Consider the following 27,470-nt stretch of genomic DNA (forward strand, 5'->3'; position numbering starts at 1 on the left):
CCTCAGCCTCCCAAGTATCTGGGATTGCAGGCACGCGCCACTAATGAACAAGTAGCTGGGATTGTAGGTGTGAGCCACTGTGCCTGGCCTGAGGCTAATTTTTAAAATTTTTTGTTAAGATGGGTCTCATGTTGCTCAGGGCTGGCCTTGAACTCCTGGCCTCAAGCAATCCTCCTACCTGTGCCTTCCAAAGCACTGGGATTACAGGTGTGAGCCACAGTGTCGCTAGGCCCCAGAGAACGTTTTCTTTTTTCTTCTTTCTTTATTCTTTTTTAGAGACAAGGTCTCGATTTGTCATCCAGTGAATGCAGTGGCATGATCATAGCTCACTGTAACCTCGATCTCCTGGGTTCAAGTGATTCTCCTGCCTCAGACTCCCAAGTAGCTGGGACTACATGCATGCGCCACCACACCTGGCTAATTTTAAAATTTTTTGTAGAGATGGGGTCTTGCTACGTTGCCCAGGCTGGACTCTAACTCCTGGGCTCAAGTGATCCTCCTACCTCAGCCTCTCAAAGTGCTGGGATTATAGGTGTCAGCCAGAGTGCTCAGCTGAGAATGCTTTCTAGTTGAGAAAATAAAACTAATATATGTAGAAAGCATCATAGTGTACAAAAATAAGTACTTCGCTGGGCATGGTGGCTCACGCCTCCCAGCACTTTGGAAGGCTGAGGCGAGAGGGTTGCCTGAGGCGAGGAGTTCAAGACCAACTTGGGGAACAAAGCTAGAACCCATCTTTACAAAAAATAAAATAATTAGCTGGGTGTGTGGTGGTGCACATCTGTAGTCCCAGCTACTGGGGAGGGTGAGGTGGGAAGATGGCTTGAGTCCAAGAGTTTGAGGCTGCAGTGAGCTGTGATTGTGCCACTGCACTCCAGCCTGAGCAACAGAGCAAGTCTCTGTCTCCAAAAAATACCCCCCAAAACGGCCGGGCACAGTGGCTTACGCCTGTAATGCCAGCACTTTGGGAGGCCGAGGCGGGCAGATCTCGAGGTCAGGAGATCGAGACCATCCTGGCTAACACGGTGAAACCCCGTCTCTACTAAAAATACAAAAAAATTAGCCAGGTGTGGTGACAGGCGCCTGTAGTCCCAGCTACTCGGGAGGCTGAGGCAGGAGCATGGCATGAACCTGGGAAGCGGAGCTTGCAATGAGTGGAGATCACGCCACTGCACTCCAGCCTGGGCGACAGAACGAGACTCCGTCTCAAAAAAAAAAAAAAGAAAAAAATACCCCCCAAAACAAAAAAACAAATTAAAACTTGGGTGAATGCCATGGTGCCAGGTTATAAAGAGCCTGAAAATCCAGGTATAAATAGCCGTTTCTTTCTTTCTTTTTTTTTTTTTTGAGACAGAGTTTTGCTCTTGTTGCCCAGGCTGGAGTGCAATGGCACAATCTCGGCTCACCACAACCTCCGCCTCCTGAGTTCAAGCGATTCTCCTGCTTCAGTCTCCCAAGTATCTGGGATTACAGGCATGCACCACGATGCCAGGCTAATTTTGTATTTTTTTTGTTTGTTTTTTTGAGATGGAGTCTTGCTCTGTCGCCCAGGTTGGAGTGCAGTGGTGTGATCTCAGCTTACTGCAACTTCTGCCTCCCAGGTTCAAGTGATTCTCCTGCCTCAGCCTCAGCCTGCCGAGTAGCTGGGACTACAGGTGCTCGCCACCACGCCAGGCTAATTTTTGTATTTTTAGTAGAGACGGGGTTTCACCTAGTTGGCCAGGCTTGTCTCGAACTCCTGATCTTGTGATATGCCTGCCTCAGCCTCCCAAAGTGCTGGCATTATGGGCGTGAGCCAACATGCCCAGCTAATTTTGTATTTTTAGTAGAGATGGGGTTTCACCTTGTTAGTGAGACTGGTCTCGAACTCCTGACCTCAGGTGATCCATTTGCCTTAGCCTTCTAAAGTGCTGAAATTACGGGCATGAGCCACTGCGTCCAGCCTTAAATAGCTTTAAAGAGAAAAGGGCCCAGGGCAGTGGCTCACGCCTGTAACCCCAGCACTTTGGGAGGCCGAGGCAGGTGGATCATTCGAGGTCAGGAGTTCAAGACCAGCCTGGCCAACCCTGTGAAGTCCCGTCTCTACTAAAAATACAAAAATTAGCCGAGCAGTAGTGGCACGCGCCTATAATCCCAGCTCCTCAGGAGACTGAGGCAGGAGAATCGCTTGAGCCTGGGAGGGGGAGGTTGTGGTCAGCCAAGATTACACCACTGAACTCCGGTCTGGGCAACAGAGTGAGACCGTGTCTCAAAAAAAAAAAAAAAATAATAATAATAATAAATAAATAATAAATATAAATAAATAAAGAGAAAATAGGAAAATAATGATAGATTTTGACTAGAAGAGTAGAATTTAAGGAAGACTGGCTTTTCAATAGTATGTATGCAACATGGATTAGAATGAGAGACTAATCAAGGAGGCCAGCTAGGAGACTTTGGAGGAATCCAAGCATAAAGAAGGTGATGGTAGGGAGAATAGGAAGGAATAGAATAGAAAGAATTTGAAGAATAAAACAACTCAAGATTTTGAGAATACTGATATTAATGAATAACAAAGGAGAAGGAGCTGGTTTAGGAGACAAGGAGGTTAAGTTCAGTCATTGACATAAAGACTTGAAAGGCAGCCAAGAAAAAGCGTTCACATAAGGGGTTGGGATACATATGACACAACAGGTCTTAACTGGAGATGTGAGAATTACCAGCGTAGATATATGATAGCTGAAGTCATGTGCAACAAGATGAGCATTACAGAACTGAAAGCAAATAGTAACAGGAGAACACGTTTTCTCCTTGAGACCATCCTGGAGCAAGTTCTCTTACCACCCCTGGAGACTTGGTATAGACCCTTCCACCCATTTGGAATAACCTCTCCAACTTTATAACCTTGCCCCAAATTTACCTCTCAGATAAACTTCCTCTGATTAATTCTACTTAATATTAACTCATTTAGTATTCATATTGTTTGTAGTATTCACTTATACTTGTCTGCAAATACTACCATTTTTTTATGAATATATGCCCTGAATTAATTATGTATGACCTATATGTATACCCTATCCACTATTCCCTAAGATCTCCCCCAGGTTTTCCTTTTGTTTTTAGAGACAGGGTCTTGCTTTGTAGTCTAGGCTAGAGTATAGTAGCACGGTCATAGCACACTATAACCTCAAACTCCTGGGTTCAAGCTATCTTCCCACCTCAGCCTCCTAAGTAGCTAGGAGTATAGCCATGCATCATCACATTTAGTTAATTTTTAAACATTTTTTGTAGAGACAAGATCTCTCTATGCTGCTCAGGCTGGTCTTGAACTCCCAGCCTCAAGCAATCCTCCTGCCTTGGCCTCCCAAAGCATTGAGATTACAGGCATGAGCCACCACACCTGATCTTCCCCCAGGTTTTCTTAGGGATCATTGATGACAATGTTCCCATTTATGTCTTTTTCCTAAGGATTACAAATCTACAAGCTCCTAGCAAACGTGCCTGGTGTATATAGTAGATATGAAATAAATATCTGCTGAATTAATGAGGAATAGGAGGTCTGTAAAGGCAAGTGGCAAGTCCCTTTCATCATGTATAGAAGTATGATGAGGAAGTTCTGTCTCTCCTTCTCCATGTCTATGGTAGCATTTTGGCTAGTAATACCTAGAGAAACTGTGTCTTATATGAGTTATTAACTAATGTAACAACCACCAACTAAACACCCTAGGAATTAAATATTAAGCTTGCTTAGATTGAGGTAAATCAGAACCTCTCATGGATCAAAAGAAAAAGCTCACTTTGGTTTGTATGTCTGTCTAGTTGAAAATGGTACAGCAGAATTGCTGCCTGGTTTGAGAGCAGTTGCTAAGCGGGCTCCCTTGAGAATGGCATATACAAGCAAGACAGTATCTAAAACTGCTGAGAGGTTCCAGGTCACCCAAATTGGCTTAGAAAAGTCCCACTGACTAAATGTCTTGTTTGAGCTTTGGAAATGTGCCCTCAATGGTGTCTGGGTTTACAAGGGAAGCTGAATTTATGAACAGAAAATCTGCCTGCTGGAGGAAAGCTGACACCCAGTGGAAGAGAAGCAACCAGGCTAGATTGGCTTTTTTTTGCATTCTTTTGTTCACCACTTTGCTGTGGGTAGGGAAAAATGTCAAAGGCATCTTTTGTCTGTAAATCTTTCAAAGTCTTAATAAACAGAAAGATGGTAATAGACCGAAAAAAACTAAGACGAAACCTCAACACACCTACCCTCAAAAACCACAGAACACAACCTTGTTATTAAAAACAGAGTGGAGGGTACAAGAGAAACTTGGGAGCTTTTAGTGTTCCTTTTTCCTGATTAAATGCAGATCACATAAGGGCTCTTAATAGGAGAAAGGGAGTACAGCTCCCAGTACATCTGGTCTCTGGTATTAATCTTAACTGCCTGGTGGTATCAAGGCACGTGGCTTTTGGGGCAGCAAATACCTGCAATGATGACTGAGTCAGTTCGGGCTGGGCCAAATTTCAATGTCATCTCATGCTTGTGTTTATGAACTGCCAGGTGGTCCTCGTTTGTAAATCTCTGAAATGAAACAGAAATGGAGATGTGAAAAAACAAAAACAAAAACCTGATTCGGTGCCTTTTTAAAATGTAATACCAAACATCTTGCAATGAGATTGGTCCCTGGAAAGAAGAACTGGAGAGGGAGAAAAAACTGGAAGAGGAGAAGAGATAGAGAAAAAAGGGTGCTAGAACGCAGGGAGAAGAGGAGAGGGGGAAGACCACAACACCAACTGCTCTGTAATATCAGGTCCAAACAACAGAAGTGGACAGATTGTTGGTGAAGTGGGGTCCAAGTAGGAGGCTCCAAATGAAAAAAACATTAAGGCAAACTCGTATTGAACAAGGGGAAACAATTTTTAATAATAATAATAAAGAGAGAAGGGAAGGGCTGGGCACTAGTTGGCCATCACACAAATAGGTAATTGAGAATGAAGCCCTCCATGGTAGGGCTGAATCGGACTCTTTTATGAGGGGGCTAACAGGGAGATAAATTATGCAGGATTAGGAGAACCATTTAACTTCTTGGCCCCTACAGTGCTGCAGCAGGCGCCTGCATGGCTATTTGGCTCAGAGTTTTAATGAGCCAGGATGGAGCTATAGAGGACCAAGGCCCAATGGCCAGCAATAATGGCACATACCAGCCCCATCGGCCAAATGCTGTCTCCCCTCATCGGGCAGCCCGCCTGGGCTCCATCAGCCATAAAAAGGCCAGTACAATGCTGATGACTATATAATGGTAGAATAAAAATGCCAGCAAAAAATATTTTTTTAGGGGTAGGGAGGAGCCTGTAGGCAGGAAGAGGGAAGAGAAAGGGAGATGGTATAGAGATTTTATTTGTTTGGGATTTGGGTGAAAGGACAATGAAGAAAAGTGGGCTAAGTCTATCCAGTTTATGACTAAGTAAAATAGGGTTACTGGACAATAATTTATGCTCCTACCCCTTCTTAATAGGGGGAGAGTGAAGGGAACAGATGAACAGCAGTAATTCAAAAGAATAATATTCTCAAAAGTCCCTTTGAGGCTCCTGGCCATATTCCTTCATTAAAACATGCCTGCAACACAGTAACAGCCCGGATGCTGCAGTTTTCCACAGCTCCTTCACAGTGAGGCTCTGAAACATGGTTCCGTTTGTCTTTTTGCTTCTAAAAATGGTGATTGGTTAGTCGTCTCTTTTTACTTTCTTCATCACGTGTATATTTCTCACCAAATACTATACATTTAGCCTTCTTTTCCACAGCTCTTCTTGACTACAAACAAAATACATGGGAGTTGGCCCCATCCATCTCCTACCTGTCAGGAAAGCAATACCAAACTGTTTCTACTACTTTATTTCACCTGAATTTACAACTAAAGCCAATTTAAGATCCAAAATCCTAGGCTGGTTGCGATGGCTCATGCCTGTAATTGTAGCACTTTGGGAGGCTGAGGTGGACAGATTGCTTAAGCCCAGGAGTTCAAGACCAGACTGGGTAATCTGGCAAAACCCCATTTCTATACAAAAATTTTTTTATTTTTATTTATTTATTTTTGAGACGGTGTCTTGCTCTGTCGCCCAGGCTGGAGTGCAGTGGCGCAATCTCCGCTCACTGCAACCTCTGCTGCCCAGGTTCAAGCAATTCTCCTGTCTTAGCCTCCTGAGTAGCTGGGACTACAGGCGCATGCCACCATGCCCGGCTAATTTTTGTATTTTTAGTAGAGACGGGGTTTCACCATATTGGTCAGGGTGGTCTTGAACTCCTGACCTCAGGTGATCCACTCACCTTGGCCTCCCAAAGTGCTGGGATTACAGGCATGAGCCACCATGCCCAGCAACAGAAAATTTTTAAATTAGCTGGGTGTGGTGATGCTCACCTGTAGTTCCAGCTACTCAGGAGGCTGAGGTGGGGGGAGCCCAGGAGGTTGAGGCTGTAGTGAGCCATGATTACACCATTGTACTCCAGTGAGACCCTTTCTCAAAAAAGGGCCAGGCGTGGTGGCTCATGCCTGTAATCCCAGCACTTTGGGAGGCCTAGGCGGGTGGATCACTTAAGGTAAGGAGTTCGAGGCCAGCATGACCAACATGGCAAAACCGCATCTCTACAAAAAACACAAAAATTAGCTGGGCATGGTGGTGGGAGCCTGTAATCCCACCTACTTGGGAGACTGAGGCACGAGAATTGCTTGAACCCGGGAGGTGGAGTTCGCAGTGAGCCGAGATCGCACCACTAAGCTCCAGCCTGGGTGACAGAGGAAGACCTTGTCTCAAAAAAAAAAAAAAAAAAAAAAGACAGCCTCAGTGGTTTCTGATTGATCTAGGACAAAAACTGAATAAAATGTGGAAAAATTTAGTCAAGAACTTTAGTTTTCTCTATTGTTGGTAAACTCCAGGCACCATCTTTTTCAGTTACAGATGTTTCCCTAAGAATAAAGTGGCCGGGCGTGGTGGCTCATGCTTGTAATCCCAGCACTGGGAGGCTGAGGCAGGTGGATCACCTGAGGTCAGGAGTTTGAGACCAGACTGGCTAACATGATGAAATCCCATCTCTACTAAAAATACAGAATTAGCCAGGCATGGTGGCACATGCCTATACTCCTAGCTACTCGGGGGACTGGGGCTGAGGCAGGAGAATCGCTTGAACCAGGGAGACAGAGATTGCAGTGAGCCGAGATTGCGCCATTGCACTCCAGTCTGGGCAACAACAGTGAAACTCCATCTCAAAAAAAAAAGAGTGAGGGTTTGGGGGAAGGAGGGAATAGTGTATTAACCAGGGGTATGATATTTGTAGGTTAAACAAGTCACTGTAGAGGGTCTGGGATTGCCAGGTATTTGGTAAAAGGAAATAAGCAGAACCTAGTTTATAAAGAAGAAAAGAATATAATTTTTTTTTTTTTTTTGTGAGATGGAGTCTCGCTCTGTTGCCCAGGCTGGAGTGCAGTGGTGCAATGGCACGATGTCAGCTCACTGCAACCTCCATCTCCCAAGCTCAAGTGATTCTCCTGCCCCAGCCTCCCAAGTAGCTGGGATTACAGGCATGCATCACCACGCCCGGCTAATTTTGTATTTTTGATAGAGAAGGGGTTTCTACATGTTGGTCAGGCTGGTCTCGAACTCCCGACCTCAGGTGATCCGCCTGCCTTGACCTCCCAAAGTGCTAGGATTATAGGTGTGAGTCATCGTGCCCCGCCTTTTTTTTTTTTTTTTTTTTTGAGACACAGTTTTGCTCTTGTTGCCCAGGCTGGAGTCCAATGGCACAATCTCGGCTCACTGCAACCTCCACCTCCCGGGTTCAAGCGATTCTCCTGTCTCAGCCTCCTGCATAGCTGGGATTACAGGTGCCTGCTACCACACTTGGCTAATTTTTGTATTTTTAGTAGAGACGGGATTTCACCATGTTGGCCAAGCTGGTCTTGAACTCCCGATCTCAGGTGATCCTCCTGCCTCAACCTCCCAAAATGCTGGAATTACAGGTGTGAGCCACTGCACCCAGCCAAAAAATATAATTTTAAGGAGATACGACAAGTAGTAGATTATGCAGGGCTGTAAGTTTTCAAGATGTACTTATAATGTTGGCTGGTGCAGTGGCCTGGCCTTTTTATCATATAGTTTTGAAAACCGTATTATATCATTAGTTTCTTTTGTAATCCTATGTATTTCATGAATTTAAAAATATTACTCTAGGTTGGGCATGGTGGCGCATACCTGTAACCCTAGCACATTGGGACGCCGAGGCAGGTGGATCGCTTGAGCGTAGGAGTTCGAGACCAGCCAGGGCAACATGGCGAAACCTATTTCTAATACAATTCTTATCTTATATGCCTAGGGGGAGAATAAAAGTTTACTGAAGTTTTCTGCCAAAGTGATCGCCAGGCCAGGTGCAGAATGGCTTGAACCCAGGAGATGGAGGTTGCAGTGAGCCAAGATCATGCCATTGCACTCCAATCTGGGCAACAAGAGCAAGACTCTGTCTCAAAAAAACAACGAAAAAACCAAAGTGATTGCTAATCTGGCTATGTTTTATGTAGTCCTTATATTTTCTCTCATTTATTAAGAGTTAACACTTCAGAAATTCTCTGGAATACTCAGTCCCAGTTGTCCTGTCCTTGGCCACAGCTGGGGTGAGTGGCCTAAGCCAGGCGGCTGTGGGTGCTTGGTGCGCCCTCACTCATGGCAAGGGAAGGGTGGGATGGACCCCCATAAGAAAAAAAGAAATTCTCTAGATTAGTCATAAACTTCATGCATAGGAAACCATCCCTCTGAAAGCAATTTCTCAATTAAAATAGCTAAAATTATTATCATAGTATTTTTTAAATAAGATGGGATCTCATTATGTTGCCCAGGCTGTTCTTGAACTCTTGGGCTCAAATGAGTCTCCTGCCTCAGCTTCCTGAGTAGCTGGAACTACAGGTGCACACCATTGTGCCTGGCTAAAAATAGCTAAAGTGTTACTAAGTGATAAAAATCTTGACCTAAGTAAAAATATATTCTATTTAATTAAAATGGGTGAAGGGACTCCCCAAAATATTTCCTTTTTAAATTATTCCCCATTAAAAAATCTAGTTCCCTTATTTGTTTCTTTTCTTGTTTGTTTGAGACAGGGTCTTGCTCTGTTGCCCAGGCTGGAGTGCAGTGGCACGATCTTGGCTCATTGCAACCTCTGCCCTCCAGACTTACACAATCCTCCCACCCCCCAGCCTCCCGAGTAGCTGGGACTACAGGCATGCACCACCATGTTCGGGCAATTTTTGTATTTTTTGTAGAGACGGGGTTTCACCATGTTGCCCAGGCTGGTCTTGAACTCCTGAGCCCAAGTGATCTGCCAGCCTTGGCTTTTCAAAGTGTGGGGATTTACAGGTGTGAGCCACCATGCCCAGCCCCTCATTTGTTAATACCCTTAAAGGATCTTCCTTTGTTCTTTGGCTTTACCTATGTCTAAGGTTTTGGCAAATAGCCACTCACTCAGGGAACACACACGCCCTCACTGTAGGGTAAATATAATAACCATCTCCAAGGCAGCAGAAGGCTTAATACAAAATCAGGACAGTTTCTCTCCTCTCCTTTATGCCAAGACTAATTTGCACCCCCATCTGAAGACTAAGATCATCTAGATCTGCACTATCTGATGTGGTAGCGACTAGCCACACATAGCTATTGAGTACTTGCAATGTGGCTGGCTAGTCTGAATTGAAATGTACTGAAAATCAAAACACACACTGGATTTCAAAGACTTAGTAAAATATCTTGTTAATAATTTTTTATGTTGATTACATGTCAAAATGATACTATTTTGGATATACCAGGTTAAATAAAATATATTATTACAACTAGTTTCACTTGTTTACTTTCACTTTTTAATGTAGCTACTAGAAAATTAAAACTTACGTATGTGGCTCACATTTGTGGTTTGCATTGTATTTCTTTTGGACAGCTCTAATCTAGGTAATATAATATGCTCCAAGATCCCACAGGAATTGTAATCATGTACCAATCTTAAATCTTCCTCCCTAAATCCATTTTCTTTAAATGCAGTTTAGAGTATGTGGCAGTGGTTCTCAACCAGAGGTAACTCTGTCCCCCATGGGACATTTGACAATCTTTGGAGACATTTTTGTTTGTCACAACTGGGAGGATGCTACTGGCCTCTAGAAGGTAGAGGCCTGAGATGCTGATAAATATTGTATGGTGCACAGGACAGCCTCCCAAAACAAAGAATTGCATAACTCAAAATATCAGTTGTGTTTGTTGAGAAACCCTGATACAGAGTAACAGGGGAAAAGAAAAAGAAATAAGAAAAAAAGCTGCTTTTTAGTTTCCTTTTCCAAACTGCCAACACATGTTTTTAGACCTGAAAGTTGGAAGAAAAAAAGCACAGGCAAAAAACTTCCAGCCTCATTTTATAAAATGGCTGATGGACTCCAGATCTGCAAATACTTAGGATAGGGAAATTAGGAAGATGGAGACAGAAGGCACTGTATTTGGGAGAACAGACTGAATGGAATTCTCATGCACTGCCTTCTTAGTAACAAAAAGATAATATAGAACAAGCTAATAAAAACAATTTTGGCTACTTTTGATTTTTACTCCCTTATGAAGAAAAAAAGTAGCAAGAAAGAAGATTCTTTTCATTTAAGAAATACTAAGAAGCATAAAATAGAATGTCAGGACTATGAGGAAGTCAATCTGAAAACTGATACTACCTCCAGAATGGACAGGGAAAGTACATTTCCTATTAACAATTAACTTTCCATGAGACATCTTTGGTAAAAACTCTTTCCATTTCTAGTAAGTTTTACTCTCACCTATCCTTCTGTAATAGGAGAATCTAGAATCCCTCCTCCTCACAAATTTACTAAATGAACAGAGCTAAGTAAATAGTTAGGATGGGCTGGGTGCAGTGGCTCACACCTGTAACCCCAACACTCTGGGAGGCCGAGGTGGGAGGATGGCTTGAACCCGAGAGTTCAAGACCAGCCTGGGCAACATCGTAAGACCTTGTCTCTATTTAAAAAAAAAAAAAAAAAAAAAAGGAATGGCCTGAAGAACACAGATGGTGGAAACTGTAAATAAGGAATAAATCTCAATGAATAAAGTCTTAAGTTTTTTTACTTTTTTCTTTTTCTTTCTTTTTTCTTTTTTTTAGAGATGGGGGTCCCATTACGCTGCCCAGGCGGGTCTCAAACTCGTGGGCTCAAAAGCAGTCTTCCTGCCTCAGCCTTCCAAAGTGCTGGGATTATAGGCATGAGCCACCATGCCTGGCCCTTTTAAGACTGAGGTATAAAATACAGAAAATGGGCTGGGTGCAGTGGCTTACATCCTTAATCCCAGTACTTTGGGAGGCAGAGGTGGGCGGATCACTTGAGGTCAGGAGATCGAGACCAGCCTGGCCAACATGGTGAAACCCTGTCTCTACAAGAAATACAAAAATTAGCTGGGTGTGGAGGCGCGTGCCTGTAGTCCCAGCTACTTGGGAGGCTGAGGCACGAGAATCACTTGAACCTGGGAGGCAGAGGTTGCAGTGAGCCAAGATCATGCCACTGCACTCCAGCCTGGGTGACAGAGTGAGACTCCATCTCAAAAAAGAAAAAAAAGAAAATGCAAAAATCCTTAGTGTACATCTCAATGAATTTTTAATTTTTAAATTTGTATATACCTGTGTAATCACTACCCAGTTCAAGACATGAAACATTTCAGACATCACAGAAGCCTCCCATATATCCCTGTTTTCTTAAGCTTTTAAGTGAAATAATTATATAAAACAGTACAGTACCTTGGACACAGCACATATTCAACTAGTTCCCTCCACTTTTCTTTTTTAAAATTTTATTTATTTATTTATTGAGATGGAGTTCTGCTCTTGTTGCCCAGGCTGGAGTGCAATGGTGTGATCTCGGCTCACTGCAACCTCCGCCTCCTGGGTTCAAGCGATTCTTCTGCCTCAGCCTCCCGAGTAGCTGGAATTACAGGCACCTGCCACCACACCTGGCTAATTTTTTGTTTTCAGTAGAGACAGGGTTTCACCATGCTGGCCAGGTTGGTCTTGAACTCCTAACGTCATGATCCACCCGCCTTGGCCTCCTAAAGTGCTGGGATTACAGGCATGAGCCACCGTGCCCGGCCTCCTCTTTACTTTTTTAAAAGTATTACAGTAAAAAAGTGACTTTTTTTTTTTGCAGGATAATTCTAAACAAGTAAATGCCTAGAGATACTGCAGTTCTTTTCCTAACCTCATTTAACCTATTCTCCAGATGTATTTTGAAATAGCAGCACTGAACAGACCCGAAAAGTAGGCTCAGGGCAAATGAGACGTTAAGGCCAAAGTAAAACTAAATTTTTGCCTTTTGACTCTGAGCCAGGCACAAGCATACAGGGATTAGGAATCTAACAGTTTCAAGCTAACTCCTTGGTAAAGCATTGTGACCAATGAAATTTCTCTGCAATATGCACTCAACTCCTAGCCAGATACATTCCTGAAATGTTGCTTTTGGCCACCACAGCACCCGTTTTCATGAGGATTTGCCTCACATTTAAAAACGCTCTTAATATCCTGACCTATGATGAATTCATGTCCCTTTCCTTGTTTTAGAAGAGTAGACTGGGGGAAGAAGACAATCAGAACTCTTTAGTTATTAGGAAATGAGCCCTGAGTGTGTAAACTATCAAGAAATAATACAAGGAACTCAGTTTACATTTGTGATAGTTTGAAAAGTAATTTATGCTGAAACCTAACTACCCCTTTTCTCCAAAGTTTCTGGGTTTGGCAGTACTTCATGGACAGAATTGCTTTCTTTTAATTCAGTATCTATACTTGGGCTTGGGTTTTTTTTTTTTTTTTTTTTTTAAGACAGGGTCTCACTCTGTAGCTCAGGCTGGAGTGTAGTGATGTGATCATAGATCACTGTAACCTCAAACTCTTGGACTCAAGCAATCTTCCCACCTCAGCCTACCAAGTAGCTGGGACTACAGGTTCGCACCACCATGGGCTATTGCTTTGTTTACTTTAGAGATGGGCTGTTGCTATGTTGCCCAGGCTGATTGCAAACTCTTGGCCTCAAGCGATCATCCCACCTCAGCCTTCCAAAAAGCTGGGTTTATCTGCGCCCATATACTTGGGGGCATATTTTGATGAAAGAAAATAGTATGAAAAAGTCATAGAAGACAGCACCACTGCACTCCAGCCTAGTCAACAGAGTAAGACTCTGTCTCTTTAAAAAAAAAAAAAAAAAGTCATAGAAAACTTGAGAAAAACTATGAGGAGTAAGTTCTAGAATACAGTGATACTGATGCTGAGCAGGTGAAGGAAGAAATAACTGATCTTTTTTTTGAACACTATTTAATTAATCACTTCAACTGATCACATATTCTGAAAGAAGAAACTGGAAGATCTGTAAAAGTCTTGACAAGGCTTCTTTCCCTCACTGCAGTGCTTCTGTTCCCAATGTCAGACATCATTTAAGTTTGGGAAAGCAGGGAAAGGGAGAAGAAGGGATTAAATACACACATACTTCAAACCAAACATAACTTTCATTTCTACCTTGGTCAATCCTAGGCTCCTGCTCTCTACTTCAAGATGTTTAGCCAATGATGGGTAATAAATAAATAAATAAATAAATAAAAAGGAAAAAAAAGATGCTACTGTTTGCTATGTGAGTCACACATCCTGCTCTGAATGTTTCATGGCTCTTAAATGAATCATTTCAAAGTACAGGATTTTTCAACAAATAAAATACAACCACAGCAACAGTAGCTCATATGCTGCATGTGTGAGCGAGATAATTTATAGAGGAAAAACAAGAACAGAAAACTTTCCCCCAAGACACTCAAAGATAAAATGTTGTCAGGGGAATGCAGGAGGACAAACTAAACAGAGGAGTGGGGACAACCCACCAAACTGTACCTAAGGTAAATTCATTTGTCTATGGATTGAGGAATTTTCTGTTTTGGGAAGGCTGTTGGAATATCTTAAAGATTCTAGCAGCTTAACAAGTAAGTCCACTGTATAAAGAAAAGGAATTTTGAAAGCAGAGATATTATTTGATAGTTGGTCTAGCTGCCATGCTGCTGCTAGAACATAAGCTCCTCAAGAACAAGGATCTCTCCATTTGCTTGTTCATGGACAAATCCCAAGCACCTAGAACAGTATCTGTACACAGTAGGTGCTTAATATTTGTTGAATAAATGCCAACTAGCACATCTCACTAAAGTGCTACAAAGCAATACCAACCTACAAAACTTTTGCCCATGTGGGCCGGGCGCGGTGGCTCACGCCTGTAATCCCAGCATTTTGAGAGGCCAAGGCGGGCGGATCACCTGAGGTCAGGAATTCGAGACCAGCCTGGCCAACATGGTGAAACCCCGTCTCCACTTAAAAAATACAAAAAATTAGCTGGGTGTGGTGGTACGCACCTGTAATCCCAGCTACTTGGGAGGCTGAGGCAGGAGAATCACTTGAACCCAGGAGGCTGGTGAGCCGAGATCATGCCACTGCACTCCAGCATGGGGGACAAGAGCGAAACTTCATCTCAAAAAAAAAAAAAAAAAATTTTGCCCATGTGTGCAATGGTGGGACAATTTTCATCATCCGTATCCAAAAGGAGAATTGGTATCTATCTTAAATACCAACTTTTTCCTACGGAACCAGAGGCTGGGACTAGTCAGGACCAAGAATACCCTAATGCAAGGATGCAAGAAGATCAGAGTAAGAAACAAATAGAATTTCAAAAATTGTAACAACAGGAAAAAGACAAAATGGCAGCAATGGGGATTTAAATCATTAGGAAGGATTTGACTCTTGGGGGTGGGGTGGGTTTGAAATCATTCCCAAAGGAGATTTTAAAGGAATGTAAAATACATTACCTTTCTGTCCTCTTGTCCTTGTTTATGATTTTATTTTCTCCTATTCTTCTACTAACACCTTCTACCCAGGTCAGTCTCTTACTGATCTGCAAAGTCTATTTGTTTTCAATTTTGTGCCTCCATACACATTCCCATATTCCTTGACATGTGTTCCTCTCTCCATTGTTTACTGGAATCTTACCATTTTTCTAGGCCCAGCTGAAATCCAATAGTTTTTTGAAAGCTTCTCTAACGACTCCAATCTTCAGTGATCTTTCTTGAACTTGTATAGTATTCAAATGGAAATTTATTTATATAATTATATATATACAATTTTAGTCTATATGGTCTCACAATTTTTATCTTTTTAAAGTAGACTGTGTGGGCAGGCACAGTGGCTCACACCTGTAATCCCAGCACTCTGGGAGGCTGAGGCGGGAGAATTGCTTGACCCCAAGAGTTTGAGACCAGTCTGGGCAACAAGGTGAAACCCCACTGCTACCAAAAAAAAAAAAAATTAGCCAGGTGTGGTGGTGTGTGCCTGTAGTCCCAACTAGGAAGGCTAAGGTGGGAGGATCACTTGAACTGGAGGCAGAGGTTGCAGTGAGCCAAGATTGCGCCATCGCACTCCAGCCTGGGCAACAGAACAAGGCTGTCTCAAACAAAGTAGACTGTAAACTACTAGAGGGTTAAAAACATGTCTCACACTTATTTTTTATCCTTTTCACCTGCCCCACCTCTGGGCTTGCCCAGTTTGGCACTCAATAAATTCTTGCTTCAGTGATTGGGTAAAGTTTTATATAGTGACATAAGAGTAACTGTTGAAAAGCTTTAACACTCTTGGATTCTCAGACCTTAACATGGCACACTTTCAGAAAGATCTGATGGCTTTCCAACTCCATTTGCAAAGTAAATTTCACTTTTCAAATCAGTGAGAATTAGTGTATCCTCTTGCCTACTTTTTTTGACACCAGATTCCCTTTATTGCAGAAAGGCACCTAAGACAATTACAGTATGCTAGAGTTATACTGCTGTTGTATGAAAGGACACTGGTGCCATGGTCTTTGTGGGTCAATTCACTTTCTTAGGGTATCTGATTCCAGCACTGAATTTTATTACCAATTAAAATGCCCTGTGAGGCCAGATGCGGTGGCTCATGCCTGTAATCCAGCACTTTGGGAGGCTGAGGTGGGCAGATCACTTGAGGCAAGGAGTTTGAGGCCAGCCTGGCCAACATGGCAAAACCCTGTCTCTACTAAAAATATAAAAATTAGCTGGACGTGGTGGTGCACGACTGATAATCCCAGTTACTTGGGTGGCTGAGGCACAAGAACTGCTTGAACCCAGGAAGTGGAGGCTGCAGTGAGCTGAGATCACACAACTGCATTCCAGCCTGGGTGACACAGCAAGACTCTGTTTCAAAATATAAACTAAACTCAACTAAAATACCTTGTGTATAAAAATGTGGATTTACAAGCCATTCCCTTTTAAGTTCCTTCTTCACTCCCCAAACCACTAGTGGTAATTTTAACCACATCCTTTTGAGCATTTTCTTTTAAGATCTCAATTATTTGAATTTTACAGGCAGAATATGAGCATCTCATAGGTGTCAAACAGTGTCAAGAACCGATTCCTCCTTTAAAAAATTGTACACTCCAGTATCTGACAAAAGGAAAAGTATGTTACAATCAAATCAACAAGCTAGTTAGAGGGGAACAGAAAAAGAATATTAAACCCATAGTCAACACTGAGTTGCTGGGTCTTCATCGTTATGATCTGGGTTTAATAGCAATGCATTATTATTCTACATCAAACTTGTCCAACCTTCGGCCTGCAGACCACATGCAGCCCGGAATGGCTTTCAACATGGCCCAACATAAATTCGCAAGCTTTCTTAAAACATTATCAGATTTTTTGGCGATTTTTTTTTGTTTAGTTCATCAGCTATTGTCAGCGTTAACATATTTTTATGTGTGGCCCAAGACAATTCTTCTTCCAATGTGACCCAGGGAAGCCAAAAGATTGTACACCTCTGTTTTACATTATACAGACCAATGGTATAACCATTCCTCTAAGTAGCCTAAGTTTTAAATACTCAGCCATACTGCAATACTTGCTTCTATTTTGGTTCCTTGTTCCTTCCTCCTGACAAATGTGAAAATTCATGAGCCCCATGGGTCACGTCTTCTGCCAAGTAAGTTGCAGGTGCCCAGTAAATCACAGCAAAAAGGAAACTGAGCTCCTAAGGTCATTTAGGCCAACTCCATCAGGGATTGGGCAATGTAGGAAAGAGGGTGGTAAATACAATTTCTTATCAGTTTGGGTTAAAAAAGATTAGTTTTTTTTTTGTTTTCAAATGTTACTTATTATTTGATGGGATTGAGAAATATAACCTCATCATAGGTATAGATATACTTAGCCAAAGTCCTGGTCATCTCAGTTTCTGCTATGTGATTCCTAAACACCATAGTCAAGCAGAAAGTATAATTCTTTGCTCTTTCTTCTCTCGTACTCTCTTTTTTTGGGGGTGGGGGTAGGGTGGGGGGCAGAGTCTTACTTCATCACCCAGACTGGAGTACAGTGGCATGATCTTGGCTCACTGCAACCTCTGCCTCCCAGGTTCAAGTGATTCTCATGCTTTGGCCTCCTGAGTAGCTGGGATTACAGGTGTGTGCTACCACACCCGGATAATTTTTATAGTTTTAGTACAGATGGGGTTTCACCATATTGGCCAGGCTGGTCTCGAACTCCTGACCTCAAGTGATCCACCTGCCTCGGCTTCCCAAAGTGCTGGGATTACAGGTGTGAGCCCCTGTGCCTGGCCCCCTTCTCTTTTTAATAGTACTCTCTTATGACTTTTTTCAATAAGGCTATTGTATTAGCCTGTTCTCACGCTGCTAATAACGATATACCCAAGACTGGGTAATTTATAAAGGAAAGAGGTTTAATTGACTCGCAGTTCCATATGGCTGGGGAGGTCTCACAATCATGGCGGGAGGCAAAGGAGAAGAAGAGTCACATCTTACATGGCGGTAGGCAAGAAGAGCATGTGCAGGGGAACTCCCCTTTATAAAACCATCAGATCTAGTGAGATTTATTCACTATCACGAGAGCAGCATGGGAAAAACCTGCCCCCATTATTCAATTACTTCCCACTAGGTCCCTCCCACAATACATGGGGATTATTACAATTCAAGGTGAGATTTAGGAGGGGATACAGCCAAAGTAGATCAGCTATAAACTATAAACTATAAACTATCAGTCCTGAGAAGATTGTTGTCAATTAATGCCTCGTATAACTGGATTGCTTAGGAGAAGGGAGAGTAAGGCAGTGAAAGGGAAGGGGCAATAAGTTTGAGGAAGACATTATTGGTTTCTTAACCCAACCCCCATTTTTCAACCATTTTCTCTTGCTTGCCTCACTATAAAGGCTGAAAAGTGAGATATTCCTTTTTCCTATGCAGCTGGTATTAAACCTGTCACACAGTTCAGGCCAATAAGACGATGAAATCCACCGCGGCGGGGGTGGAGGATGGCACTTCTGATGTAAGGCTTTTGTCTCCTTATAAAAGGGAAAGCCAGAACAAGAGAGTTCCTGATGCTACCTGCCCCTTATTTCTTTCCCATCCTCTGACAGTGAGGCAACAGGAATGAGGATTAAAAGGTAAAAGCTAAAAATGGTACAGCAGAGAGAAAGAACCTAGGTCCTTGATAAACTTGCTTAGCTGCTGAAACAGTCCTAATTCTGGACACCTTGTGTTATAAACGTTGACACAGTTTTTTTTTGTTTTTGTTTTTGCTTTATTTTGAGATGCAGTCTCGTTCTCTTGCCCAGGCTGGAGTGCAATGGCATGATCTCGGCTCACTGCAACCTCCGCCTCCCAGGTTCAAGCATTTCTCCTGCCTCAGCCTCCTGAGTAGCTGAGATTGCAGGCACATGCCACCATGCCCAGCTAATTTTTATATTTTTAGTAGAGATGGGGTTTCACCATGTAGGTCAGGCTAGTCTCGAACTCCTGACCTTGTGATCCGCCCACCTCTGCCTCCCTAAGTGCTGGGATTACAGGAGTGAGCCACTGCACCCAGCCTGTGTTCACATAGTTTTAAGCTACTGTTAGGTATTTGCATGTGAAACCATTCCTAACCAATATACGATTTTCAATATGTATAGATTCTGCTTCATTTTATATCTAAGGAACTTAGAAATGGAATATACAAGGAAGTATTTTATTCTACATCTTCATGAATATTTATCAGTTGTATCCTAATGCAGAATTCTGTTTTCTTTTTCACATAATACACCAAATAAATTCCATCTCATCATCACCTATTGCCTCAAGCTTCCTTAGAAACAACGGCTATACACTGGGCTTTTGGGAAGAACAAAATGTTAAGAGAGTGGCACCTTATAATGCTGCTTTGGAAACTGGGGCACTTAAAGATCACTCCTCACTAAAGAATGGAGTTTTAGACTGGAGCAGCGTATTTTCTTATTTCTTGCTGCCCCTCTTCCTCAATACCTAATGTTTGGCTTTTTATCAAACTCCAGGGCACTCTTGGGAACTATGCTTAAGAATTAACAAGGATAGATCCATTATCTTTCCTTAGATGGCAGCTACTTACTTGGATGGACTAAATGCTCAACAAACTTTAAAGGACCAGTGCCTAGGAGGCAGAGAAATCCCAGCAGCAATTCAGCCAGGCCTGGTCCTGTGTCAGTTACATGGCTAATTGCTTTCTCCACAGCTCTTGCCTAATGGTAGACCTTTTAGTATTCTCCTATCCAGATGTAGCCACTTAGCTGGGGTACCATTAAAGTCCCCAAACGGATAACTGTAGTTCTTAACAAAGCAAGAAAAGGTTATTTTTAAATCAAAATCATTATCACACAGCCCTATTAAGTTCTTGTTGACATTATACATTTCTATTTTTCAATCTCATCTCTCTCCCCAAATTCTTGTTAGGATGCTATGAGGTACAAAATCCTTGAAAAACATATCAAATACTTTTATCTTCTAATTTGCTATACATTAAGTGTTACAATCCCTGGATCTCACAAATGGGTGGGAAGGACAAAGTTACAGAGTGAAAAGTATGAACCTACTACTACATTGTGGTTTGGCTTGAGCTGCTGAAAATTTAACTGTGAAAAAACAATACTGCAAATACTTCCTGATAATACAGGAGTTTTAAAATTTTGAATGCTTACAATGTATTCAGAGTAGAGCACATACAAGTCAGTACTGAGACCACAATAACAAAAACCCTGCCCTGATCTTTAAGGCCTTATGCAATTTAGTACTGTAACAGTCAAGCCAAAAGGAAATATATAACTGGAAGGTGACGAGGGGGAGAGAAAGAATGCGCGTGCTCACATGCACTCGTCTCTAAAACCGTCTCTAAACTTGGTTCAAGTTTACAAGGAGATTACGCACACATACTCTCTCTCTCTTTCTCTCTCTCTCCTTCCCTCACTTTAAAATAATACCAAAATACAGTATTAAGCTTTTGCTTTAAACAAGCTATCAAAGCTTATGGGCCCAGGGACTCAGAAACCACAGAAGTGGTTGCAGCCTGGTAAAGAAATAGGCAACGATAAAGGCTCAAATAGTTTGGCAGGTCTTCTATATAAACCATAAACTGGTCGAGTGCTCTAATTCTGCCCTGCCACCTTAATTTAATGCAGCAAAAAATTCTTACCATAACTTGTTGACATATTCATCTGATTATCTTTGTGTCTAACCAGGAAAGTTCTGATAAGCTATCTTTATTTTTACAAAGTCAGGCAAATGGAAAACTTCTATTTTGGATGTTTACTTTCTAACCATAAGTGATATTTTTTAGAATGCTGGCCACAGACTAGAGGTCTACACTAAAAGAAGGCAGGCAGGCAGGGGAAAAGAATGAAATTGCAGCTAAGCACTGTGGCTCATGCTGGTAATCCCAGCTACTTCGGAGGCTGAGGCAGGAGGATCACCTGAGGAATTTGAGACAAGCCTGGGCAATATATATTGAAATCCTGTCTCTTAAAAAATTTAAAGAGTAGCCAAGCATGGTGGCACATGCCTGTAGTCCCAGCTACTTGGGAGGCTGAGAAAGAGAGAGAAAGGAGGCTCCCTTGAGCCCAGGTGTTTGAAGCTGCAGTAAGCTATGATTGTGCCACTGCACTCTGGCCTGGGCAACAGAGCAGGGCTCCATGTCTCTTAAAAAAAAAGTAAAAAATAAAAAAGGAATCTACACTGCCTAACAATAACACTTATCCACATACTTCTAGACAGTCTTAGTGATCCAACACAGAAGAACAGCAGCAGCTGGGGAAATTGTCTTGTTCCTGTCTCATCTCCTGCTGCTCTCCATCACAGTACTAAACTACTTGCATTTTTTCTAAACATATCATGCTGTTTCATTCTCTTGCATCTGCTATTCTCTTAGATGTGGAATGTTCTTCTCCACTTTCTCTGGAAAACTTCTATTTACCTTTCAAAACCTGTTAAAGCATCATTTCCTCCAGGAAACCTTCTCTGATGTTTACCAGAATTCTCAGTACTTGCAAATATTTACATTATTATATCTATCATATTAGAATGTAACTACATTTTCTTGTGTCTGACTCCCCTATAAGGCAGTGAATACTTTCATGTCTTATACATCTCTCTGTCATTAGTACCTAGCATGGTGTTTGGCACACTGTAGATGTTCAAAATTTTTTTAAATTTTTTTTTGAGATGGAGTCTCGCTTTGTCACCCAGGCTGGAGTGCAGTGGTGCGATCTCAGCTTACTGCAACCTACCTCCGCCTCCCTCGTTCAAGGGATTCTCCTGCCTCAGCCTCCTCAGTAGCTAGGACCACAAGTGTGTGCCACCATGCCCGGCTAACTTTTGTATTTTTGGTAGAGACGGGGTTTCACCATATTGGCCAGGCTGGTCTGGAACTCCTGACCTTGTGATCTGCCTGCCTCGGCCTCCCAAAGTGCAGGGATTACAGGTGTGAGCCACCGCGCCTGGCCATTCAAATATTTTTTATTGAACTGAACCCACAAAGGCTTATGAGGGTCTGACTGAATTAAGAAAATTATTCATGGAATAATTTCTGGAAACCTGACCCCAGGCTTCCTCAAGGTTGGAGATACCAGGCAGATACGTAAAGAATAAAATCAAATGCCTTGATTTTATTTTTACAAGGGATTTGCGTGCACTAAGTCTCTCACCAGAGACATTTGGGAAAACCCATGTTCAATTTTTGATTATGGTCTAAAATGATAACAAATTGTTCCAATTATATAGAACCTGCCACTCCATTATATCATAATGTAGACAAACCAGGAAGTGCTAATGGGATCCTATTAACCTTCATATCACATTACAACAGCCTAGAGGAAGAGAGGAGAGAAAGGAAAATACAAAGGCCATTAAAAATACTGATGGGTGTCAGGCAAGGGCTAAGAGGTTGGAACTTCCAGTCCTCACCTCTAGGCAACAACTCACTACAGTATAGCAACTGCAGATTTCAACCATAGTATGGTAGGCCGATAATGCCTCCAGTATAGACCTGTCCTGCCAAAATACAACATACCAGGTGGCTTAAACAGAACTTTATTATCTCTCAGTTCTGGAGGCCAGAGGTGTTACCAGGGTTGGTTTCTTCTGAAGGATGTCAGCGAGAATGTGTTTCATGCCTCTCCTAGCTTCTGGCTTGCTGGCAGTCTTTGGCATTCCTTGACTTGTGGCAGCATAAATCCAATCTTCACATAGTGTTCTCCCTTGTGTGTGTGTGTGTGTGTGTGTGTGTGTGTGTGTGTCTATGTCCAATTTCCTCTTTTATAGGACACCAGTCATATTGGAGTAGGGGCCCACCTTACTTCAGTATGACCTCATATTAACTAATGCCATCTGCAATGACCCTGTTTCCAAATAAGGTCACATTTTAAGGTACCTGGGGTTAAGACTTCAACATAAAAATTCAATTCAATCCATAACAGCTCACAAAGATATATCAATGTCCTAATTCTTAGAAGCTGTGAATGTTACCTTACATGGTGATTAAATTAAGGGCTTTGAGATGAGGGGATTATCCAGATGGGCCCTCAATGCCATCACAAATGTCCTTATAAGACAGCAGCAAAGAGAGATTAGATACACACAGAGAGGAGAGGGCAATGTGAAGAAAGACATAGAGACTGAAGTGATGTAACCACAAGCCAAGAAATGCTGGCAGCAACTAGAAGCTGGAAGAGGCAAGGAAAGGATTCTCTTGGAGAGCCTTCTCAGGAGGATATGGTCCTCTTTAATACCTTGGTGGGCTTTTGGCCTCCCAAACTATGAGATAATAAATTTCTTTTCTTTCAAGCCACCTAATTTGTGGTAATTTGTTATAACGCCTACAGGAAACTAATATACATATTATCTTTTCATAATTTAAACATAATTATCTCCATTCTAAGAGCAGCAGAGGAGCAGGCAGATAACAGACAATAGGTGACAAACTCCAAGCAATCATACCCATAACCACAAACCCCTGTAACCAGCATTTTTTTAAAAGGGAAAGCCAGGCACAGTGGTGTGCTCCTGTAGTCCCAGCTACTCAGAAGACTGAGGAGGGAGGATCATTTGAGCCCAGAAGTTTGAGTCCAGCCTGGGCAACACAGTGAGACTCCATCTCTTCAAAAAAAAAAAAGAGGGAGCAGGGAGAAAAATCCACACTGAAATATCACCACCACCACAAAAGAAACTACAGAGTACATCACATTAGATAAGGGTGAATACTATTACATGGCTCTCTAATTTCTATTATATAAAAAATGTGTTTTGGTTGGGCACGGTGGCTCACGCCTGTAATCCCAGCACTTTGGGAGGCTGAGGCGGCCAGATCACCTGAAGTCAGGAGTTAAAAACCAGCCTGGCCAACATGGCGAAACCCGGTCTCTACTAAACATACAAAAATTAGCTGGGTGTGGTGGTGCACGCCTGTAATCCCAGCTACTCGGCAGGCCGAGGCAGGAGAATCGCTTGAGCCCGAGAGACGGAAGTTGCAGTGAGCCGAGACAGTGCCATTGCACTCCAGCCTGGGATACAGAGGCAGACTCCATCTCAAAAAAAAAAAAAGTGTTTTAAGTTGCAACGTAAAATGTATTTCTTACTCTGATTCATAAACCAAAAGGATTGAGACTTCTGGTTTTTGGCTTGGCATATAAAGAGCTTAGAATAACAGTTGTCACTCTATCCTAACAACAAATAAAAAGCTCAACTGAAAAATCTTAACAACTCTTCATAGATCTATCAGAGAAGTGAGTTCACAGGGCAAACTGCTGTTCCCCAAATTGGCAGATATAGAGAATCACAACCTAAAGGAGCAGAAACCCATGAGCTGAAACCTGCATGACAATCAAGTGCCAGGGGAGGAAAACCTGAACTATAATTGATGAAGCTAGAGGCTAAGTGTGGACAAGTCTGAGAGTTAAAAATGCCAGGGAGACCCAGTCACAGAGGAGCCCCCACACTGTTGTGAGTTTTACGTCCAGGTTCTCCCAGCTCTACTAGGTTCTTACGGTGAATATCAGGGGAAATTTCTTGTGCTTTTGGCAGGGGGAAAGGGAAAAGTACAGTAGTCTCCCCTTACCTGTGGTTTCACTTTCCATGGTTTCAGTTACCCACAGTCAACTGCAGTTCAAAAACAGATGAGTACTGGTCGAGTAAGGTGGCTCACGCCTATAATTCCAGCACTTTGGGAGGCTGAGGTGGGAGGACCGCTTGAGCCCAGGAGTTTGAGACTAGCCTGCACGATAGAGTGAGACCCTGCCTCTATTTAAATTTTTTTTTTTTTTTTTTTTGAGAGAGAATCTCACTCTGTCACCCAGGCTGGAGTGCAGTGGCACAATCTCAGCTCACTGCAACCTCCGCCTCCTGGGTTCAAGCAATTCTTGTGCCTCAGCCTCCTGAGTAGCTGGGATTAAAGGCGTGCACCACCACACCCAGCTAATTTTGTATTTTTAGTAGAGATGGGGTTTCACCATGTTGGCCAGGTTGGTCTCAAACTCCTGGCCTCAAGTGATCCACCCGCCTTGGCCTCTCAAAGTGTTGAGATTACAGGCGTGAGCCACTGCACCCGGCCAAAAAAAAAAAAAAAAAAAAAAAAAGATGAGTATAGTACAATAAGATATTTTGAGAGAGAGAACACATTTATATAACTTTTATTACAGTATATTTTTATAACTGTTCTATTTTATTATTAGTTGTTGTTAATCTCTTACTGTGCTGAATTTATAAATTAAACTTTTTCATAGGTATGTACATATAGGGAAACATAGTATGTCATCCCTCCATATCCATGGGGGACTGGTTTCAAGACCCCTGAGGATACCAAAATCCACAGATACTCAAGTCCCTGATATAAAATGGTGTAGTATTTGCACATAAAATGTGCATATCCTCCTATATACTTTAAATCATCTCTAGATTATTATAATACCTAATACAATGCCTAAATATCACTTCATTCGTGTGGATTCAATGTAGTGCTTGGCAGGCAGCAAATTCAAGTTTTGCCTTTTTTAATTCTGCGGAATTTTTTTTCTGAGTATTTTTTACCTATGATTGTTTTAATCCACGGGTGAGAAACCCACGGATACAGAGGGCTGACTGTATATAGGGTTTGGTACTATCTGGTTTCATGCCTCCACTGGGAATCTTGGAATGTATCCTTGTGAATAAGGGGGGACTACTGGAACCATTTTGAAATACCCCAGAGCATTCTGTTCTTCTTTACAAGGCCTGCCCTCAGGAGAAAATACTTTACCAGAGCCTAACGTGCTGCGGTTTTATCATAGACTAACTAACCTGGGAGAAGGGTAATACCCAATTCTACCCCCATCTAGCCATCCTGTCCCATCCAAGTGGGGAAAAGAAAACAAAACTGAGAAGCACTGATGAAGTTTATAGTCCAGGGCATAGGCTCACCAAAATATTGAGACCTAATCATAGGACAGTAGAACACTTCCAGTTCCCCTCCCTGTCATACCTCATCACAACTTTACTAAGGGTGTATTTACCAATTCCTTTTACCCAGTATATCATGTCCACCTTTCAACAGAAAATTGTAAGTCATATTAAAAGGCAAAAATACACTCTGAAGAAACTGAGTAAGCACCAGAACCAGTGAGATATGGCAGAACTGTCAGAATTAACAGTCCAGGAATTCCAAAACACTATGATAAACACAACAACATGTAAGAACAGATGGATAATATAAGAAGAGAGATGGAAATTCTAAGAAAGAATAAAAAAGAGAAACTTTTAGGCTCCTGAACACAGGGAGGTGCAGGAGTGTGACAGGCCCAGGAAGGGCATGGATGCATTGCACCTCTTCCCACCAATGCATCTCCTTATCTGGTTTTCATCCATATCCTCCATAATATCCTTTATAATAAACTGGTAAACATCAGCTTTCCACAGGCTTTCTTTCTCCATGGCGAGCAGGACAATGTCCTAGGACCCCAGAGAGCCAGGAGAGAGCAACATCAAAGCCAGAAATCCATCTCTGTCCTTACTGCCCACTGGTCTTTTCCAGTCAACACTTCCTCAGCAAATACATGCCACATAGCCGTGCTGCTCAGAGGTCTCCCGGCTTATATGCAGAAAAGGCCCTGTGGCCCAGGATCACAGTAGCAACAATATTCTCATCAAAGCAGCCAGAGTGATACAGCAGAAGGTCAAGAGACAGAAAAAAGCACTAAACCCTGGTTTATAAGAGAGAGGCAGACTTCAAGGGTTGTCTCCTAAGACAACAAGTAAGCTCAAGGGGAAGCTTATAACCAGTAAGCTTCAGAGTGGTGAAAAAAGAGCCTAGCCAGGCCCAAATGGGAAATCCTAAAGAAACAGACATATATTAAAAGAAATAGTAAATTCAAGATGGGAGCATTCAAGTGTGCAGAAGGTGAGCAAGACTTGAGTCAGAAAATAAAGTTACTCTTTCTTGCCATTGAGATTAAGCCAAAAAAAAAAAAAAAATTAAAGAAAAGAAAGCTACTTGGCTGGGTGTGGTGGCTCATGCCTGTAATCCCAGCACTTTGGGAGGCCGAGGCGGGTGGATAACCTGAGGTCAGGAGTTCAACACCAGCCTGGCCAACATGGTGAAACCCCGTCTCTACTAAAAATACAAAAACTAGGCTGGGCGTGGTGGCTCATGCCTGTAATCCCAGCACTTTGGGAGGCCGAGGCAGGCGGATCACCTGAGGTTGAGAGTTCGAGACCAGCCTGACCAACATGGAGAAACCCTGTCTCTACTAAAAATACAAAATCAGTAGGGTGTGGTGGTGCATGCCAGTAATCCCAGCTGCTGGGGAGGCTGAGGCAGGAGAATCGCTTGAACCCAGGAGGCAGAGGCTGCGGTGAGCTGAGATTGCGCCACTGCACTCCAGCCTGGGCAACAAGAGCAAAACTCCATCTCAAAAAAAAAAAAAAATTAGCCGGTGTGGTGGTGCACGCCTGTAATCCCAGCTACTCGAGAGGCCAAGGCAGAAGAATCACTTGAACCTGTGAAGTGGAGGTTGCAGTGAGCCAAGATGGCACCATTGCACTCCAGCCTGGGTAACAATGAGATGCAGTCTCAAAAAAAAAAAAAAAAAAAAAAAAAAA

At 42.6% G+C, this 27,470-nt stretch overlaps 1 protein-coding gene across 8 annotated transcripts in view; it reads right to left on the reverse strand.

Moving 5' to 3' along the window:
* The window catches only part of ATF7 (activating transcription factor 7), a 113,343-nt gene that overhangs the window by 37,535 nt on the left and 48,338 nt on the right, over positions 1–27,470 (reverse strand). For all 8 annotated transcript variants that reach the window (XM_054526425.2, XM_063711581.1, XM_024256161.3 and 5 more), the window contains 1 exon segment: positions 4,453–4,549. In XM_054526425.2, coding sequence (XP_054382400.1) covers positions 4,453–4,549 — 97 coding nt within the window.

Source organism: Pongo abelii, chromosome 10 (genome assembly GCF_028885655.2).
Source record: "Pongo abelii isolate AG06213 chromosome 10, NHGRI_mPonAbe1-v2.0_pri, whole genome shotgun sequence".
Lineage (NCBI taxonomy): Eukaryota > Metazoa > Chordata > Mammalia > Primates > Hominidae > Pongo > Pongo abelii.